General features: G+C 32.1%; 1 protein-coding gene across 2 annotated transcripts; it reads right to left on the reverse strand.

Moving 5' to 3' along the window:
- Positions 1-1589: 1589 nt before the first annotated feature.
- LOC107429860 (zinc finger protein CONSTANS-LIKE 2) lies at positions 1590-3606 on the reverse strand. Of its 2 annotated transcripts, none has more exons than XM_060818505.1 (4): positions 2651-3606; positions 2358-2534; positions 2132-2204; positions 1590-1962 (listed from the first exon to the last, which is right to left on the reverse strand). In XM_060818505.1, the coding sequence occupies exons 1-4, from the start codon at positions 3308-3310 to the stop codon at positions 1946-1948; spliced, it is 927 nt and encodes a 308-aa protein (XP_060674488.1). In that variant the 5' UTR covers positions 3311-3606; the 3' UTR covers positions 1590-1945. The 2 variants fall into 2 exon arrangements, with proteins under 2 accessions (XP_060674488.1, XP_015896101.2); XM_016040615.4 differs by having other exon boundaries at positions 1592-1962; positions 2070-2204.
- Between the last annotated feature and the right edge of the window lie 459 nt (positions 3607-4065).

Genomic DNA, 4065 nt, shown 5'->3' on the forward strand with positions numbered 1-4065 from the left:
CACTCAATCAGCAGTTCAAAGTGTGATTTGTGTGTGGTTCATCATCGTGGCTAATGATTTGACAACACTAAAAAGGGTTGAAACATATATAAATTAACTACATTACAAATCACCCTCGGGAAATTCCTTGACTGAAATGTGATTGGGAAATGAAAGTCACTTTCTCATTATACATCTCTCCAACAAATTAATATACAATTATTTTACTGTTTTTTTGAATTTTGTTTCCTAATTTTGGGTGTGGAAGGGGAAAGTATGTATAAATATATATATATATATATATATATATGGATATGTAGATGATTTAGCAAAATATATATAGATATGTATATATATTATATATGTATATCATTGTTAATCCCAAGCAAGCCTCAGTAAGTTGATTGGTTATTGTAAATCAAAGATTCAAACTTGATTCTTCTAAAGAGGGAAAAAAAAGGAAATGACATTAAGTTTAGTGCAGAATCATAAGAATTTTCGTAGTCAATTAAAATCTAAACTTAATTGATTGTTTTACCGACAAAAAAAAAAAAAGTGAAAGAGGATTTTAAACACAATAGGTTTTGTAAGCATCTTTTTAAGGCATATTTCCTATTCCTATGTACACCGTATTTTCAATTAATTTTTCCAACCCATTTGAGAAAAAAGAAGCCTATAATTCCATATACACATGCACTAGCATATATTGTTATCAATTTGAGGGTTTAAACAATATGGTTGAAAGCTACTTTAATGAAGAATGACTTTTTAATGGCTGCTTAAGGTATATATAGCTTTTATTGTACATAAATTAGAAGACCAACTTTTCTTTTTGGTTAAAAAGATTGTCAAGATGAAATAGGGTACCATGTGAGTACTCTAAAGGTCATATTCCAACAAAGATATCAAAGAACTTTGCTTTTCTAGCTAATCAATCACTAGGTAGAAAATGTTGCAAAATTCCTCTCTAAATCCAGATAACAACTTGCAGGGTCTAAAAGTATATATGTAATTGGAATTGACATAAATTTCTGGCAAAAAATGGGAGTTTTTAAATTCTTACATGCATAAATTATAATAACAGCTTTGCAAGTTGCTTGAAAGCTAATCAATTTCTTTAATTTGGAGTTGCCACAGGAGATTAATTGAAAAGGCAATTGGGAAAAAAAAATAATTTTTCATTGATTTTACCCAAAAACGAATTTGCCACCATCATCCTTCATGTAATGACTTAGAGCAGCACTTGGTTTTTGGAGGATGGATAAAATGGATCAAATATTAAACATGGTTTATCTAACAAAATCATTCTAAAAAAATATTATATTGTTGCTTTTACATGAAATGCAGTAAAAATCCCAAACAAGCTAAACATTTTTGTTGTTTTGTTTTGTTTATTTATTATTATTATTTTTATTTAAAAACAGTAAAAGTAATTTCAAACTCAAAGATATATGAATCCACGAGGATTATTGCAAGCTTGTAGCCAAACAAACCATTAAAGTATGCACAAGGGCCAGAGATTTGACTCAATAGAAAAGTCATTATTGTTGACAATATACATACAATAACAATAATTAAAAAAAAAAAAAAAAAAAAAAAAAAAAAAAAACAGAAAACAAATTTATGGGAACTAACTACTACCAGCCTATAACTACCAAACCTGAATTAAACTCGATCATCAACAACATTTGATTTTTTTTCCCTTTTTTTTTTTTGTTTTTTTTTGTTTTTTTACTTCTGATTCTTTGCTCAGAAGGACCTTTTTCTCTTTTGGTCATATTGTGATCTGGAACCTAAATATATTTTAAGAAAAGCATCACCAAGGAAAAAAAAAAAGGGGTTGAAGAGCTTCTTCAACACTTTTCAATAAAAACTCTATCAAAAGCCATGGTACTGAAACTGTGGAGCTCCATAACAACTGTTCATGAACTGTCCTGTTCCCACTGTTCCATTGTCTTCCTCTTCTTCATGCAAACCTTCCATCTGCATAAAAACAAACAAAACCCACATGCAAATCCAACTTCATCATAAATTTCATAAAACTAAAGGACTAAAAAAAAATATATATATATATATATATATATATTTACCCAGAGCTCATCTTCGTCTTGATCATCTCTGGTAATAGAACATGAAGCCTTGAGAACCTCACCGGTTTCGTCGTTTCTTGCGAATCTGCCACGTATACGGGGTCTGTTGTCGGCTAGTGTTTTTCGGCATGCATACTTTCAATAAAACAAAAGAAAAAACCAAGTCAGTGTTTTTTGGTTTTCTTTTTAATTGTTATATGAAAAACGTTTTCGTAAAACAGAAAAAAAAAAAAAAAAAAAAAAAAAGAAGAAGCTTTAATTGTTTTATTATTATTACTATTATTTTACCTTGATTGTTTTGTTGAAGTTCCTGAGTGTTCTTTTTGCTCTGTATTTTGATATCCTCTCTTTCCTTTCTTCTGCACTGTATTTTCCAACTTTGAAATTGTTTTCTTCCATGAACGAGTTCTCAGAAGCTAAAGGACTCGAAAAAGATCTCTGTGTCGAGCGAGCTGTTCCAAAATTCTGAAAACAAAAAAAAAAAAAAAAAGAAAAGAAAAAAAAAATGTATCCATTAAACATGGAATTAAAGAAAAAACAGAGAGAGAGAGAGAGGAAATTTGGAAAGAAATTAAACTGACTTGTAAATCTCCAGTGCTGCAAACCCTTCTCATTTGACCGGCTAAGAAGCTGTTTTCAGGGGAACTCAAGGCTTGGTTCTGAAAATTCGGAGACTCCATTAGAGTATCAAAACGAGGTTGAAAAACAAAACCGGGTTTTCCATCAAAACAATTACTGCTATAACTCCTCTGCATCATCTTTGCCACATTTTCAGCATCACCACCACTATAACTATGAGGACCAAATTGTTGATGATGAGTATCATAAGCATTCTCGAAACCCATTTGGCATTCTTCATCTTTCACCTGCAAAGCATCCAAAACAGAGAAATTCCCATACCCATTTCCCAAATTCGAATTGTTATTTTCAAGAGGCTGAAACTGGGTTGTTGTTGTCTTGTTCTGACAAAGACTCAAACTTTCTAATTGCTGACTAGGAGGTGAAGAAGAGAGAAACCCAGAAGAAATTTGGTCCAGAGAATGAGATTCATCAACTGGGTTTCGGTTTTGGTTTGGCTGTGTTGTTGGGTGGTCTGAAAGTGCTTGAAGGATATCAATGGCGGAATCTGAGAAGGGAGAGAATTGGTCTTCTGCAAAGAGGAAATCAGCTTCAGAAGAAACGGCGTCTGAGCTTGAATGTTGGTAGAAAGAGCTATCGAAAACGAAGAGATCAGAGGCCATTGAAAACACAAAAAGAAAAAAATGAAAAAAAAAAAAAAAACAGTCCAAGAACCAACGAAAAGAAGAAGAACAAGAAGAAGAAGAAGAAGAAGAAGAATTTGGTTTTGCTTCTGTGTGCAATTATAACTTTTCTTTGGCAATATTTGTCTGCGTTTTGGTTCTGAAACAGCTCAAAAACCACTATTGACAAATTGGGTAGCGATTTATTTAATCAAAGGCTTGGATTTATAAGAGAAAGAAGACAAAGAAAAGCCATTTTTCGTCTCTCTGACTCTCTCTCTTTCCCTGTCTCTCTCTCTCTCTCTCTCTCTCTCTAAAAGAGAATTTCAAACAACACAGGAAGAAACAAGTCCACCTCTATGGAGCTATAAAAAGGTGTAAGCTTTGTATCAAAGCCCCAACTTTTCTTATTATTATAAAATTCTCCCCACTAATTTTTGTATATTCTCATTTACGCCCAAAACTATTTTTTATGTTTTCAAAGTTACCCACTATTGACAAATTGGGTAGCGATTTATTTAATCAAAGGCTTGGATTTACAAGAGAAAGAAGACAAAGAAAAGCCATTTTTCGTCTCTCTGACTCTCTCTCTTTCCCTGTCTCTCTCTCTCTCTCTCTCTAAAAGAGAATTTCAAACAACACAGGAAGAAACAAGTCCACCTCTATGGAGCTATAAAAAGGTGTAAGCTTTGTATCAAAGCCCCAACTTTTCTTATTATTATAAAATTCTCCCCACTAATATTTGTATATTCTCA

Source organism: Ziziphus jujuba, chromosome 6 (genome assembly GCF_031755915.1).
Source record: "Ziziphus jujuba cultivar Dongzao chromosome 6, ASM3175591v1".
NCBI classification, from domain to species: domain Eukaryota; kingdom Viridiplantae; phylum Streptophyta; class Magnoliopsida; order Rosales; family Rhamnaceae; genus Ziziphus; species Ziziphus jujuba.